General features: G+C 40.9%; 2 protein-coding genes across 2 annotated transcripts; one reads left to right on the top strand and one right to left on the bottom strand.

Moving 5' to 3' along the window:
• Positions 1 to 1,008: 1,008 nt before the first annotated feature.
• On the top strand, positions 1,009 to 4,142 carry LOC147458088 (uncharacterized). Its single transcript, XM_086511755.1, has 6 exons — positions 1,009 to 1,160; positions 1,343 to 1,660; positions 1,788 to 1,954; positions 2,143 to 2,360; positions 2,452 to 2,768; positions 3,604 to 4,142. Exons 1-6 carry the CDS (start codon positions 1,020 to 1,022, stop codon positions 3,970 to 3,972), a joined length of 1,530 nt encoding a protein of 509 aa, XP_086367881.1. The 5' UTR covers positions 1,009 to 1,019; the 3' UTR covers positions 3,973 to 4,142.
• Positions 4,143 to 12,824: 8,682 nt separating this feature from the next.
• LOC147458087 (uncharacterized) lies at positions 12,825 to 13,265 on the bottom strand. Its single transcript, XM_086513393.1, has one exon. It carries the CDS (start codon positions 13,263 to 13,265, stop codon positions 12,825 to 12,827), a length of 441 nt encoding a protein of 146 aa, XP_086369519.1.
• Between the last annotated feature and the right edge of the window lie 2,110 nt (positions 13,266 to 15,375).

Below are 15,375 nucleotides of genomic sequence, written 5' to 3'. Positions count from 1 at the left end.
ATGAGCGCCAACTAGGAATGTTGCATAAGAATGTGTTCCTTGTGGCTCGTCCTTGAGTGCCACTTGCATGCTTTGCTTGGGGCTGCTTTAATAGCTTTGCTTGACATAAGCATGGAAGCTATCATGATGTGACGAGCATAGGTAATATTTTGGTCTTTGATGAAGCACTGCTTGCTGTCTTGAGGCATGCTTATGTGCTTTGATCCACCTAAGGTCTCTAATGGAGAGGAATTTATGCATGGTTGTTGTGTGCTTGGCATGTGCAAACGTGTTTTGATTCAGTGTGCTTTTCTGTTGTTGCAATGCTTGCTTGTAAGCTACCATGGGGCAATGGTTTAATATACATGCTTCGCTTGCTAGATGATGTGTAGAATGTATGCATGTTTATTGGAGAGTTGCCCTTTACGTTTTACCACTACATCCCTAATGAGCCTGGCCTTGTGATTTTATCACTTGTTTTCTCTCCCAATATCACTTGGTGCGTGATCCACACATATTACAAAAAACGTTTGTGTCATACAAAAAGGTTTGTGGAACTCACTCTCAAGTACAGGTTCACTCTTTTTTAGGTCCAATTCCAAAGATTTAGGCAGTTTTCATGCAACTCTAGAAAAGGTCACTTTAGTGTTTTGTTTTGGTAAAGGCTAGTGTTTTTCTTGGGAGGGAGAGAGAGAGAGAGAGAGAGAGAGAACGTCCCCTAGCTACAAGATAAAGTAGCCAATCGTTGATATTATCCAAAGAGTTTAGCCTTCATGTTGCAGATTTAGACAAGTGTAAAGGGTCATCCCTTTCCCCATATTATGTTACTTTAGATTCAGTGCTAAGTCCACTTCATAAAATTGTCAAAATGTGTGGAAATTTTTAACTTGAGTGTCATATGAACTTGAAAACGAAATATTTAGTGGACACTCTATCGGCCCCTTTTACCCTAATATAAAAGGATGCGCGCGCCCTTCAGACTCGGAGCACGCTCAATCACGAGAGATCAGCATTTCTTTGTAGGCGCACGAGAGCTCAACATGAGTTCTTTAAAACACAGAATTGCAGCCACTGCTCCCCATCGCCACCTCACTTATAATAAGCTGATCGCCGCTCTGATCAGCTGCGCCGTCGTCTCCTCTTGCACCTTCATGCCGCCGTCTCTTCTTGCTTCAGCTCAGGTAAAGATACGAAGGGCCTCTCTCTCTCTCTCTCTCTCTCTCTCTCTCTCTCTCATATATGTCCCAGCTAGGTAGCTAAGAGCTGGTTGATTATGCCGTCACACTGTATAAAGCCGGTATTGCTAGAAGATCTGTATTATGGATGGAAGCTAAATCATGCTAATGTCAATTAATTATGGCAGAGGCTGCCCAAGGGGGCGGTCAACTTCACCCCAGTGCGCAACTTCGACAGCACTTCGGACGACGTGGATATCCGTGCCAGTGACTGGAACAACCGCATTCGAGATGCCGCTATAAAGATCGCATCCAAAATCCCTGAAGTCGGTACTGTCGTAAGCATTCTCATGAACTTCTTCTGGCCGGAAGACAAGGTCGACATCTTCCAGGCCCTCAAGGCTGACATGACAAAGCTCATCAAGAAAGAGATCCTTGAATATGAACTCAACCGACATCAGGGTGAGCTCAATGGGCTAAAAGATGTCATCCAGAGATACAAGACGGTAATATATAACTGATCTCCACTTAGTCTAATCCTGATCCTGATCTCTCACTTGTTCAAACGTCACATTCAGCCTATGAATACTATACGGTAAACTTAATTAATCTTGTTCTAATCATGATTTACAGGCAGAGACTCATGAGAAGGGTAACCTTCTAGACATCTGGATCACTGACGCTGACGAACTGCTTGCCATCTTTCGAGTATCGAACAACAACATCTCCCTCATCTCTCCCACCATCACCCTAGCTCTGCTTCATCTCTCAGGGCTGCGAGAGAGACTGGACTTTGGCAAGTACGTGAGTCGGCTGGAGCTGCATGGATCAGAGTCTAAATTAAGTGCACCCATTCGGTTGAACTGTCACCAATGATCTAGAAGTGCCACTATGCTGTCGGCCTTCTTAATTCGTGTTTTATAGGCTAATTAGGCTTCGTTAATCCCTGTAATATAGTACACATCATAACAAATTCGCCGTTCTGTAGGGAGCTCTATATGGAGGACAACACAAAACAGTGGAAGCAGGATCTGGAGGATATGTATAAGACGTACATTGTGGATTTTCTCCCAACCATCTTCCAACAGTGGAAAGCGTGGAGGGAAGATCAGATACAGATTAACCAATGGCTGTCAGAGCATCCAACGACAATCCCGCCCTTCTTTTTGTACGTGACTCATGCCACGGTTGTGGATGCGGTTACAGGTATTATAAGTTCTGCAGCTCTAATTAAATATTGTATCATTAATTGTCGACGTACGTCGTGCTAATTTCAAAATATTGTAATCGACGACAGGTGAGACTGTCCAATTCATTCGCGACGATTTAAACTCAAGGACACATTTTCAAAGCGTATGCGAAGACCATAAGACTCGAATGAAGAACGATGCCTTTGCTGAGATGGCCGGGGCTATATCCAGCACGTTTGGGTTTCGCGACCTCTTACCCGAGAATGACAGGAATAATTTCTTCAAGTTTGACAAGACGGTGTTCGGTAGGGTGTTCAAGGGCCCATACGCCTATGATCTTTGCTTTACAGATTCTAGCTATAATTCCATGGACACACGTCCAACTCAAGATGACTACTCACCGGACTCAGGCCCAATGAGCAAGGTATAACAATATCAGGTCCCAAGTGCTATATCACAAGAAGTTTTGGACAAATAATTCCCACATTGTGACTTACCTCAACATCATGAGCTTCTCGGAGGGAGGCATCGCATACCTAGCTAGGTACAATTGGGGACAGGGGGGCCGATGGTCCCCTGCCCCCAATCGTACCTAGCTAGGTATGCGGTGCCTCTCGAGCAGAAGCTCATGATGTTATTCATTGTATGAAAAACACTGGAAAAGACTCCGTTTTCCTGCATCAAAAATTTTCTAAATCTTCTTGTGTATATATCTTATGCCAAAATTGGTACTAGCTACTTCTTCTCTCATAGGGACATACTCGCTCTACTTTTTAAAAAGTCATATTATCAACAAGATCCCTACCTCAGCATAAGGCACCCCATCCCTCTCCTAAAGTCCTTAGCCTATGGCCTACCACCTGCGCAGACACCCTCGTTGGTTGCCATCACGTACTGTGTGTGTGTGTGTGTGTGTGTGTGTGTGTGTGTGAGAGAGAGAGAGAGAGAGAGAGCAACTAAAGTGGTTCACCTCTGTCTCACGGAGCCAAGGCAGATTGAAAGAGAAAATATGAGAGAGAGAGAGAGAGAGAGAGAGAGAGAGAGAGAGATTCCACCAATTGCGGGACTGTTGCATGCATGCAAAGATGCGTATGTGAAGGCAGCCGCTAAAACTATCGATAGCATCTCTTAGATTCTTTCTAAAAAGAATTTTTCGAAATCGTTAGCACATATTAGCACATACTAGTCTTGAGATGTTTGTAATCTTTAGTATCGATGGCAAAACTCCTTAGTTTTTTCTTTTTATAATATGAATGCAGATCATCATAAGAGAGTGGAACTCTATTGACGCCATGCAATTTGTCTATGCCAACCGCCAAGGGCAGCTAGCCGGTAACCCGAATGGAGGAATGATGCACGAAATCGATGTGGCCACAAAGCCCATAAATGGACTTCGGATGGGATTCTCTGATTCAATGCTCACTTACGTTCAAATCAACTATTACGATGGTACAACATCGGAGACCTATGGTAATCGTGGCGGTTGGAAGTGCAAGGAAGCAACTGCAACGGGCCCCTCTGCCTATAAGGTCAATTCATGGAGCTACAAAGTAAATTTGGGCCCTTCGGATACTTATGGCCCTGGTGTAATCCAATTGGAATACACGACACAAATGGATGATTACTAGTTGCAACAACGCGCTTGGCATGGGAATGAACACTACCAGACTATGGGGCCACAACAATTAACTGATAAAGCATCATGCCATTGTCTTTTGGGTGCTTGAAAATGAATTAACATACACCTCTTTTTAGTCTAGATTAATCTTGGATCGATGTTGTTGATAATAAATAATCAGTGCCATGTAGAATCTTAAAACTCGAATCAAGAAGAGAAAAGAAAAAGATACATGTGTGGTCTTGTTTGTTTTGTGGGACACTTGATTTTCTTTTGCTAGTTGCATTATTGCAATGCATAAGATCATCATTATAGCAACATAGCAGAGATCTGGAGAATTTTTTCTTATTGCAAGTTTAGCCTAGGCATTTGTAATTTGATGCCCTTTTCATTTCTCTATTGTTGTTATTCATGTATGTTAAGTGCGCGTCATGGCCTGAAAAGATACAATATACCTTCTTTATTCCAGAACACGAACTCAAGAGGGATTTTCTCATTATGAGAGCTCAAGATGGTATTGTTTTAGGAGGGACATCACTAAATTGCATCTAAAGTAAATAATATAGCAATTACGTTGAAGATTTGGACTTCATTAACACTAGATTGGTAACATGACACTTTTATGTCCTTGGACACTTTTGTGTCCTGTTAAGTGATCATTTTACTTGAATTATTTGAAGAGTATGAAAATGAATTTCTAGGTGCTATATATCCATAAAGTTGCCTTATGAGCTGAAAAAAACTTGACATTTTTTTTGGAGTATTGATTTCACCATTAACCTTAGTCTTACACAACATTTTTGAACCTAAACTGTGTGAATAAACAGGTCCTGCGTTTGTTTTTTTTTCAATTTTTTGCAACTATACCACTCTAAACTTCATGTTTGTGAGGTTTAGATTGCTAGAGGATAAGAATTCATAGCTCTCAACATGTTTTGATGCTTGTAGGGAGAGCTAAGTTTTAAAATTGAAAGTTATGACCAACTTATAAGAATTGCATAATCCTGTTTTTTATCCAAAATTAGCACTTTTATGATTTTTTTGGTGACTTTCGTGATATCCAAACTCAATTTTGATTGTATAAGTGTAATGTATAACATAAAGCTAATCTTCCTTGAGTTTCGGGGGACCTAATACGCTATATAGCATAGTATATGATGATGGTGGAGTTTTTTTATTGCTAAAGAATACGAAACATTTTAGAGTAGCAAGTATAACTTTCTCAATATTGCCAGTTTCTTAGGCCATTTCTGTGTATTTTGTAGGTAGTAACCATATCTAATCATAAACTACAAACTTGGCTAGATATTGAGTAGTTTCTATGGGTTTCTAGAGGTCATAATGCTAGACACAGTTTTTTCATGTTTGCTGTATTTAGCACTTTATCATTGCCCCCAAGGTTCCACTTAGTAAGAGATTCATTATCCTTTTGGCATGCACCATGGCTCCTTCTAAATCCAAAGGTCCGAAGGGAACTAAGAAAACATGTATATAGTATATGTATTAAGCGTGAATATAGAAACTTTGATGATAGGTCCGCAGAATGGCAAAAATGTAACTTTTTTGTATCTATTTTTTTTGCCCAAAAAAAAAGCAACCATATGTTTTGATCACGAACCCATTGAAGTTAACGGGGCATTTTATCTCATGTCCTACAAAAATCCCCACTCTTATTTATATGCAATCAACCGTAAGAAATTGCTGTTTTGGGCAAAATGCACTGGTCCATCAAGTTTGCAGGCTTGTAGTGACCAAGGGATGAGAAATCTTACAAGTTTCTCATTTTTTCCATATGTACTAGTCCTTGAACTATAAGCTCATGAAAGGATTATTCAAAATGAGTGTATCTAGTATGGTTTTGGAATTTTTTTCCAAAACCTTGAAAGGACACTTTGATGTCCTGTTAAGTTACCAGTCTAGTGTTAACACTAGAATGGTAACAGGACACTTTTATGTCTTTGGACACTTTTGTGTCCTTCTAAGTGACCATTTTTCTTGAATTATTTGAAGAGTATGAAACTGAATTTCTAGGTGCTATATATCCACCAAGTTGCCTTATGAGCTGAAAAAAACTTAGCATTGTTTTTTAGTATCAATCTCACCATTAACCTTACTCTTGCACAACATTTTTGAACCTAAACTGTGTAAAAAAACGAGTCCTGTTTTTGGCTTTTTTTTAATTTTTGGCAACTATACCACTCTAAACTTCATGTTTGTGAGGTTTAGACGGCTAGAGGTTAGGCCTTCATAGTTCTCAACATGTTTTGATGCTTGTAGGGAGAGCTAAGTGTTAAAATTGAAAGTTATGACCAATTTACAAAAATTGCATAATCCTATTTTTTGGCCAAAATTAGCACTTTTATGATTTTTTTGGTGGCTTTCTTAATATCCAAATTCAATTTTGATTGTGTAAGTGTAATGTATAACATAAAGCTAATCTTCCTTGAGTTTTGGGGGACCTAATATGCTATATAGCATAGTATATGATGATGGTTGAGTTTTTTGATTGCTGAAGAATACGATACATTTTAGAGTAGTAAGTATAACTTTCTCAATATTGCTAGTTTCTTAGGCCAATTGTGTGTATTTTGTAGGTAGTAACCATATCTAATCATAGACTACAAACTTGGCTAGATATTGAGTAGTTTCTATGGGTTTCTAGAGGTCATAATGCTAAACCCAATTTTTGCACTTTATCATTGTCCCCAAGGTTCCAATTGTAAGAGATCCATTGTCCTTTTGACATGCTACATGGCTCCTTTTGAATCAAGAGGCCCAAAGGGAACTAAGAAAACATGTATATAGTATCTGTATTGAGCGTGACTATAGAAACTTTGATGATAGTTCCGCAGAATGGCAAAAATGCAACTGTTTTGTACCTATTTTTTTTGCCAAAAAAAAATTAGTGAGGTAAAAACAACCATATGTTTTGGTCACCAACCCATTGAAGTTAACGGGGCATTTTATCTCATGTCCTACAAAAACCTCCACTCTTATTTATATGCAATCAACCGTAAGAAATTGGTGTTTTAGGCAAAATGCACTGGTCCATCAACTTTGGAGGTTTGTAGTGACCAAGGGATGAGAAAAATTAAAAGTTTTTCATTTTTTCCATACGTAGTAGTTATTCAACTATAAGCTTATGAAAGAAAATGAATGGATCTAGTATAGTTTTGAAATTTTTTCCCAAAAACCTTGAAAGGACACTTTTATGTCCTGTTAGGTTACCATTCTAGTGTTAAGGAGTATCTCAAGGTATCTAAAGGGTATCTCAAGGAGATACCCCCTTGGAGATACCCCTTATTGATGCTCTTTTTCTAAAGCAAAGTGAAGATGAAGTAAATACTATAGCCATTATGATGAAGATTTAGACTTCATTAAGGGTTATCTCTTTGGGTATCTCAAAGAGATACCCCTTATTGATGCTCTTTTTTTGAAGCAAAGTGAAGGCGCCAGAGCACGTGGAAGAGAGAATGGAGCTCTCTCTCTCTCTCTCTCTCTCTCTATACTAGCTTGAGACGTCTGCTCGTTTGGTCTGCCGAATATGATGTCGATGCAGGTGCTAGTGCCTGCACAGAGGGAGCCCATGCTGCTCTCTCTCTCTCTCTCTCTCCCCCCATCGAGGGCTGCTGGCGAAGCACGCCCGTTCCATCGGGAGCCTGCTTGAGGCAGAGCCTGTAGAGATCCTGTTCACGAATGCAGGCTGGTCATGAGAGTAGTTATAGGCAGAAGCGGGACAGGGCGGGCTCGGGGGTGTGCTCTGCCGCTCAGCTCGTGCAGAGCAGAGGGAGAATGGGGAGGGCGATGGCCAAGATGCCTCTGTCTCGTTGTCCTTGATGCGGACCGGCCTTCAATGAGGAGGCCAAGCCCACGTGCTTGCCGTCATCGCTTTGTGGCAGTTGCATACTCTGTCGACGGGAGAGTGCGATGCTGGTCTCGTGAGCTGTGGCTTGAAAAGGCCTGCACGGGGTGCTTGTCGTTGATGCTCTCCAGCAGGGTCAACCACATGCTGCTTTTGCGGGCGCGGCTACGGGTCGCAGGGAAGGGAGGGCGAATGGCGGTGCCAAAGTCGCGCACTGGGTTTTTGGGGGGGGGGGGGGGGGGGGGGCGCAGGAACAACCTCCATTGCAAAAATGTTTTTAAATATTAAGCCTCACCTTAAGAATGTGTGACAATAAGAACTTTGGTATCAACACAAGAACAGAAAAAAATTACAAACGCGAATATTGTCGGGTTTTAACAAAGAGAAAAGAGAGAGAAAATAGCGCCTATGCGATAATACTAGCGCCACAAATCTCGATAATGGACTTTCAGCAATGCTAGCGGTAATACTTGCGGATGTATTATCGTAAGTTGAATTGGTACCTCTATCGCCAAATATACCGGTAGTACTATTGCTATCAATATTTACAAAAATAAAGATGTTTATTTGGGCCATCCAATTGGGATGATCTAAATGAGCATCTTTATTTTTACCATGCACAAAACATGCAAACTATGACTTACAAGGCATTATATTTATAAAATTTCAACTTCATAGAATACTCTGATTTGAATGACACTTTAGAAATGTAAATTGGAACACACGAACATAATATAGCACTCTGAGATGAGTTTTATGTACAAAAGAGTGTTGTGTTTTAGAAAGAGTGTTGTGTTATAGTTGCATAAGTAAAATGTATAAACATAAAACACTACTCTACTATAAGTCCTCCGTTTCTTCCTCCCCCTCATCTTTGTCAAGTGGAACATATGCAGCTTCATCGCCTTGACTCTGCAAAAACCAAAAATATGTCAAAATAAAATAATACTCACACAAGAGATGTGGTCGTTTTTTAATACCATCGCCATGTATCAAACTCCGTGTGTTTCTCTCAATACTTTTTTCTCTCAATACTTGACCATGTCCCTAGATTCCTAGATTCCAAAAAACCCAAATGTTCTAGAAGTTGAGAAAATTAAATCATTTATATCCCTTACAAACTTATCTTTCCGAGCTCTTTTTCCTCTAGAATCATAGTGCATGGGAAACTGCCTTGCTCGAGCTTTGCGTTGTTGCATGTGAGAAGAGTCAATCGTTGCTTCTATGCTCTTTTCTTCCATGGCCCACTGTCACTCTGCATCAAACATGTTCTCACCACAAAAGATCCACTCTAGATTTGTGACCTGGTTGGCTGCAACTCGTCGAACACTCGATTGCTTATTCTTCAAAAAATCTTGATTCACCCATCCAATTATTGCATGGAAAAGCAATCATTGGGGGGGGGGGTCATGAAATCGGTCAAGCAATGCTTCCTCAACATAGCGTGCATGCTTAGGATGTTGCTCTTAATATTTTATAAAACAATTTTTACATGTGGAGTGTATAAGAATTTGGAGATGGTGCCAAAATGCTCTACCCTACGTTGTCCCAAAATCAACTTTGCCACCGTACACAACTCTATAGTGGTGCCCTTGTGTGTCTGGCGGCATGGGTGCATTGTGGGCCCTCATCCTCTGCAGTTGGAGCGACACGCTTTGAAACAGATGAGGCAACTTGCCCACCACTACCAAAACAAGCATCCCAACAAGAACCCCCACTCCTCCATCTCTCACGACGCTTGCTACCTCTAGAGGTCCATTGACCATCTATAGAGGTGTGTTGACCACCTGTGGACTATTAACAAGGGGATGGCGAGGTTGGAGTAGAATGCACTGGGATGGATCCTTGCACTGGGGAAGGTCCCTGCGATAGAAGGGGGGTCGATTGATAAGAAGGGAACGTAGAAGGGGGTGTAGGCTGCAATGAAAGACCATATTGATCCAATTGTTGTAGGATGTAGCGGCCAAACAAACTCTGCATCAATGGAATGCCATGTACTCCTCTTGCAGATTGAGTGCGCGAGCTAGCTTTGGATCGGGCGATTGATTGAGGAATCGGAGTAGGTGGCCCTACTCCACCAAAACTATAGGAGGACAATGCCTGTAGCAATCCAAAAGACATCCACACTTAAACTCGCCTTAAATTAATTAATTGTGCATGCTAAATTCATTATGCTAACTACCAACTCAAGAGATGCATCCAGTGGAAGTGAAGGCCACCCTAGTGGGGGTCCCATCTGTGATGTGAACCAACTAAAGCACGAAGACGATGGCTGCTCCTCAATAGGTGATCGAGAGACTGATTTGTAGGTATATATCTTTCTTTTACTATCTACACCTAATCCTCGTCTAATCCCTTGTATAGAGAGAGTAGAGATAGATAGATAAGAAAGAAACCTACACTCTAATCACCATATATCCCTGCACTCTCTATATAGAGATGGAGATAGAGAGGTAGAGAGGGTTAGGATTTTAGGGGAGAGAGACAGCACTAGGAGTTGTAAAGACAGCACTCCTATGGCCTCTACCTATTTAATGTATAGATAAAAAGGGTGTTGAGAGACACTCCTATTGCCCTCTCTCTACTCTCACACCTAACCATCCCTCTTTACATACATACATGCTATTTATGCATACATACATATAAATAGATGCATAAATACTAGTAGACCTAGATAGGGGCTATTAATGCCAACGGCCTAAAGGCTACCTACTTAGATATCATCACAATCGCAACCGTAAGGGTACCCCGCGATCTTCCATTGATATTATCGTCTCACGACTAAAACCGGACTATCCCCAAGAGCATGCGGTCAACCATCGAGTGCTATGCTCCTTAATCTAACGTCTATATACGTGTATAGGTATCTCTCTATATGTATGGAATAGCTTGGGCTAATTCCAGGGCTAAGTTAATGGCAACAATATTGCAGCACCAGAGCAGATACTGTAGAAACAGTAGAGACAAGCAGTAGATAATGGAATTGACAATAGTAGCAGTAGACAATCAATTGAACTTGGTATGGCATTAACAGAAGAGACTTAATGGTACAAGTGGAGATAACCATTAGGTAATGAGTTTGTACAAGGTACATCAGTACCAGAGATTGTGACTAGGAAAAGTATACTGGCTCAAAGCATTAGATTGTAAAAGATATAATGGCTCATTTAAAGAATAAAGGCTCAAGCTACTCTGATTCACAAAGCTCAAATGTACAAAGATCATGAGTGGATGCCCTTTTATAGGCTCAGCACTGGGCTCTAATCGACTGTGCACCGTCACTGCCGTGCCTGTCATGCTGCTATTGTCTCTTAGTATGCGGCAATTCCCACAGCTGCTGCTATTGTCTCTTAGTACGCGACAATTCCCACAACTGCTACTATTATCTCTTAGTACATGGCAATTCCCACAGCTGCTGCTACTGCTACATCCTTCTCCCCTTTCTCTCAATTTCATACAGTATGAAATTTCTTCAGTACTGGTCACTTCTTCTTCTTGCCTTTGTCTGGAGGCTTCTTTACAGGTGGCTGCTGGTGAGTTGTAGCTGCTCTTCTAGAGCAACTGGTGTTGGCCTCCCTTTGCTCAGCTGCAGTATTCCTTTTGATAATCCTGTAAATGGCCTCTTGCTCCAGGACCTGCTGCTTGTCTATCAGCATCTCTTGCTCATATGGTGTTAAAAGGGTACCATTGCTTCGTTGAAGACTGGTAAAAGGTTGTCATTCCTTTGGTCAGCCATGCCCTTGCTAATTTGTGACAGTGGCTAGCTGTGTGTAGCCACCCTGCTGGTTCTGGTTGATTCATTCTGATTCTGGCCTCAAATAAGATTTCTTCTATTTCTCTGTACTGGTCCTCTTTGTTGGCCTTGTTCCCCTTTATCAGTTCTATCATTTGAGTCCGCCACTGCTTCATACCAGTTCTAAACTGTATTAGATCTTCTTTAAGCTCCCTTATTGTTCTCTTTCGTTCTATCTGGTGTAATACCTGTTGCCATGCCGTCCACATTGTCTTGCTTCTATCCCACCAATCCCTGATCTATCTACAATATTCATATATCTCAATTGATTTGCAGTCTCTGTGTATGGGGGATATATGTGCAGTCTCTGTGTATGGGGGATATATCTCAATTCCTCCGAGATATATGTGCTGCAATTCTTCAAATTAATGGCCTCTGTAGCAAACCTATAGGCCTTCTGGTTACTAAGGTTAGCTACAGCAATACCCTGCCCTGCCTGCTTTCTCTTCAACTTCTGGTCTGAGTTTTCTTTTGAGATAAATGGATGTTTCTTTTGCTGTGCAAGGCCTAGGCTTAGGATCATTAGGTAGTTTAAACACATGTGCCACTGTTGGCACAGAAAACTGCATCTCTCTACCATTCATAGTGCCAGTGTTGGTACTCTGTTGAAATGAGTCAACTGTCTGCCTTATGACTGGTTCATTAATCTGAATCCTAGAAGCTTCTTCCAAGACCTTGAGTCCCCATTGATTGAGCAGACCTTTTTCTGCTGCTGAAAAAGCAAGCATAGCTAAAGGTTTGATTCTTTGGCTGAAGATGCTGCCTGCATAGCTGCCTTTTCTTTCTCAGCCATTGTTGCTGCTATTGGTGAACTGCTGCAAGCTCTTTGTGGTATTGAGAAGGTGAAGGTTGAAAGATTAAAAGATGACAGAGGAGAGGACACAAGTGTTGGCGTCGGGGAAGCTTCTGGCGATGTCGCGAGAGCCTGCGTAGAGTTCTCAAGAGATGAAAGTGGTGCTCTGAGATAGCCAACAACCCTTCTTACAGTAGTTTTGACCCACACCATAAATAAGTCGCCGCCAGAATTCCTCGTTTTTGTAACCAGTGGATCCAGTACTTATTGCTTATTGGCTGATGTCCTGTTGAGGTGGCAGGCATATATTGGTCGGCCGCTTGAATGATGACATTAGTTGCCCCTTAATGTTCTCAATGATTCTAGCAGTTAATGCACCGAACCCGTCACGCTCATTAGGCACTTATTCCAAAGCTACTGGCCACTCATCAGAAGAGACAATTCTGCTTCTGATTCATAATCCAGTATAGCAGTGTTACCTTCAGTGCCATTATCATTAGGTGGAGAATAGTATAACTTGATTTTGGGACCATTATATACTCTTGGTAAGAGAAGCCTAGAGAGATCTTTTAACCTTACAGTACCATTAGAGAAAATCCACTCTACCTCATAGGGCACATACCATGCAATCTTAAGGTTTGGTTTCTTGGACCCTAATTTGGATTGATATAATAGTACAAGATCCCCTTGCTTAAACTCCGTGACTTTAATCTTAGTGTCATGCCAATATTTTCTCCTCCGCTTCACTATCTGTTGCTCCAAAAGTGCCCTTTGTTTGATTTCATCCAACCTTTGCAGTTCTTCCAATCTTGCCTTCAGAACCTTATTGAAGTCCATATCGTACTGTTCTGCCATTCTTAACTTGGTATTGCAAATTTCAGTGGTACTACTGCCTCTGTACCATACACCATTCTGAATGGTATCATACCAATAGTCACCTTGTAGGCATTTTTGTAAGCCCATAATGTTGTCTGCAACTGTTCATCCCAATTGTGGGGTTTTGGACTATCTTTGTTAGTATAGTCTTAATGGTCTTGTTGCTGCTTTCTGCTTTACCATTACACCTTGGGTAACAGGGTGTAGACTTCCTGTGTTTTATGGAAAATAGTTCTTTGAGAATCTCAATAGTCTCATTAATGAAATGAGTACCTTGATCAAAAACTATTTCAATGGGACACCCGTATCTACAAATAATGTGCTCATATAGAAACCACGCTATTGACTTGACAATATTGTTTGGTAATGCCTTGGCTTCAACCCACTTACTGACATAGCATGTTGCCATTACAATATACTTGTTCTTTCTTGGTGTCACCCTCTTGAATGGTCCCATGAAATCCAATCCCCATTTCATAAACACTTCTAATGGTTGTATGGTTGTCAGTGGAGTCATGTCTATTGCAGTTGGTCTCCCCATTCTCTGACACATGTCATAGGTTTTGCAGTAGCTTCTGACATCAACCATTACACTCTGCCACCATAGTCCTACTTGCAAAATGTTCTTGTATGTGATGTCAGTAGAGAAGTATCCTCCTGAATTGCCAGTATGGGCTTCTGTAATGACTTGCATTCTGGCACGAATGTGGACGCATCTTCTCACTATTCCATCAATACCAAATCTATAGAGGCATCCTCCAATAATGGTGAATTTCAGACTTTTAACAATAAGACCCTTCTTTTTGGATTGAGGACAATCTTCTAGAATCTTCCCTGTCTGAAGAAATTCCTACACCTCCATCCATTCTAGATCTAACTCTTCTACTGCTATTGTAGTCGTATGAAATAATTCAGCATATACTGGCTCATCTCCCAGTGACTTTGCCTCATTACCCTCTGTACTTCTAGACAATAAATCTGCTCCACAGTGGCTCTTTCTTGGTTTGTGGAATATTTTGAACTCGAATTCCATTAAAAACATCATCCATGTAATGAGTCTACCTTGTTATTCAGATATAATAGTGCTTGGTAATGAAATAACTTCCCCATTAGATAATGTCTAAACTTAGTTGCACTGAAGACCATGCCCAATGCTTCCCTTTCAGTTGTAGAGTAGCTCTGCTATGCCTTACTGAATCTCCTGATGGCAAAATATATTGGATAGTCAGCCTTTCCATCTAGTTGTGCTAAAATGGCACCCATAGCCACTCCTGATGCATCCATATGCACATGGAAAATGACCTCCCAGTTTTGTTGCCTTAGCAGTATAGGCGTGCTACTGATTGCATCCTTTAAAGCTTGGAAACTGGCTTCACATTCTGGTGTTCATATAAACCTCACATCTTTCTGGGTAAGTACATACATGATTATCGTCTTTGTTGCAAACATGTGAATGAATCTCTTGTAGAAGTTAATGTAAACCAAGAATGAACTCAACTCTGATACTTTCTTTGGTTATCTAGTCATAGGGTCATAGTTGAATGCTAGGGTCATAGTTCAAGCAATTTAATTTAGATATCCACTCCTATATTTTGCCTAAGATTAAACATGCAAAAAGATGCATGCAAACAGTGTGTTGGTTATGATGAAGTAAGAGCATCGTGTTGTAAAGGAATGCATGTCAGCACATGAAAAATGACTTGATCAAAGTGAAGAGCATATGAATGCATATGAATTGCATGAGGTAGGGCCACATTTGATGTGCGAGATGAGACGACTTATGTCTTGATGGATGATGTATGTATGTAAGCTAGCTAGAACAACTGCATAGCATGCTATGACTTTGTATATCACAGTGATATGGATTGGAATTTGGTATTATGATTGGTATATGTCATCTATTTGGTCTAATATAGCACATCTATAGTCAAGGTATTAGTATTTGTGGAGACAGACAAGGACTCATTGTTTTGCATCGTTACTCGGCTACATTTTTTTCTTCTCAAACCTCTAAAGGCTTAATTATGTGTATGGGGCTATACATTAAGGTTATCTTGTTGTAAATCTCACCTTGGATCCATATGAAGAG

The sequence above is a fragment of the Adiantum capillus-veneris genome, chromosome 5 (assembly GCF_014529385.1).
Source record: "Adiantum capillus-veneris isolate H3 chromosome 5, ASM1452938v2, whole genome shotgun sequence".
Classification (NCBI taxonomy): Eukaryota; Viridiplantae; Streptophyta; class Polypodiopsida; order Polypodiales; family Pteridaceae; genus Adiantum; species Adiantum capillus-veneris.
The sequence above is the reverse complement of the archived record's forward strand: the minus strand, read 5'-3'. Positions and strand labels throughout refer to the sequence as shown.

Excerpts from the sequence above, each read along its gene's own strand:
- LOC147458088 (XM_086511755.1), top strand. The coding sequence starts at position 1,020 with ATGAGTTCTTTAAAACACAGAATTGCAGCCACTGCTCCCCATCGCCAC. Across the intron at positions 1,161-1,342 it reads CTCTTCTTGCTTCAGCTCAG|AGGCTGCCCAAGGGGGCGGT; the intron begins GTAAAGATACGA and ends TAATTATGGCAG. Across the intron at positions 2,769-3,603 it reads ACTCAGGCCCAATGAGCAAG|ATCATCATAAGAGAGTGGAA; the intron begins GTATAACAATAT and ends ATATGAATGCAG.
- LOC147458087 (XM_086513393.1), bottom strand. The coding sequence starts at position 13,265 with ATGGCAGAACAGTACGATATGGACTTCAATAAGGTTCTGAAGGCAAGA.